Here is a 938-nt window from a genome sequence, read left to right as displayed (position 1 = left end):
TTTCTTTCAATAAATTTAATTTGGTGAAGCTATGTGAATTTCTGCACAATGGAGTGTGAGAATAAATTAGGTTTAAAATGTTGATATTATATTCTCCAAATAATTAGTTTGCCTTCTGTACTCCTCTTCTCCTTTCCTGAGGGCTGGATGTGACTGGGGCTGGCGACCAAATATCAAATATGCCAATGTCAACGGAAATCAAAGAAAATTATATAAAAAGAACCCAAGGCTGTCGCCGCCGCCGAGACCAAGATGGCTGCGAGAGTCGGCACCTTCCTCAAGAATGCCTGGGACAAGGAGCCAGTGCTGGTCGTGTCCTTCGTCGTCGGGGGCCTCGCTGTAATTCTGCCCCCATTGAGCCCCTACTTCAAGTACTCCGTCATGATCAACAAGGCCACGCCCTACAACTACCCAGTGCCCGTCCGTGATGATGGGAACATGCCCGACGTGCCCAGCCACCCCCAGGACCCCCAGGGCCCCAGCCTGGAGGGGCTGAAGAAACTGTGAGCACCTCCACTGACAGAGGCGGCCCCTCCCACGGCTCCCAATAAAAATGTGAAAACCAAAAAAAAAAAAAAAAAAAAAGAACCCAAGGCCCATAATTTCATGGAGAGGAGCTGCAATCCCACTGTGGGTCACTTACTTATGCATAGATTATAATGTAAGAGACATTAAACTTCTATATTTTTTGAATCACTGTATGTTTGAATCTCTGTGTTATAGTAACATAACCTAAAGCCTAACTTTTACTTTTAGAGAATGACTAACACTTAAATAGAGTTAAAAGCCTTAGTCCAAATTTAAAAAGCATTTGAAAACAAAAATTTATCATATAAATGGTAACAATAAAGGTTTATTGCGTATTTATTCATAAACCTTTTTATTATTTATGAATGACAATTTTATAAAATTAACTGGGTCTAGACATTCAGATTAAA

The 938-nt window shown here is 41.2% G+C and overlaps 1 protein-coding gene across 1 annotated transcript; it reads left to right on the top strand.

Moving 5' to 3' along the window:
• The first annotated feature begins 209 nt into the window (after positions 1 to 209).
• LOC100967281 (NADH dehydrogenase [ubiquinone] 1 alpha subcomplex subunit 3-like) lies at positions 210 to 586 on the top strand. Its single transcript, XM_034936366.3, has one exon. The coding sequence runs from the start codon at positions 253 to 255 to the stop codon at positions 505 to 507; it is 255 nt and encodes an 84-aa protein (XP_034792257.3). The 5' UTR covers positions 210 to 252; the 3' UTR covers positions 508 to 586.
• The last annotated feature ends 352 nt before the right edge of the window (positions 587 to 938 follow it).

This window comes from Pan paniscus, chromosome 14 (assembly GCF_029289425.2).
Source record: "Pan paniscus chromosome 14, NHGRI_mPanPan1-v2.0_pri, whole genome shotgun sequence".
In the NCBI taxonomy this organism is placed as follows: domain Eukaryota; kingdom Metazoa; phylum Chordata; class Mammalia; order Primates; family Hominidae; genus Pan; species Pan paniscus.
This window is presented reverse-complemented; position numbering and strand designations above follow the sequence as displayed.

Bases quoted from the DNA above. Each gene is read 5' to 3' on its own strand.
- LOC100967281 (XM_034936366.3), top strand. From the start codon at position 253: ATGGCTGCGAGAGTCGGCACCTTCCTCAAGAATGCCTGGGACAAGGAG.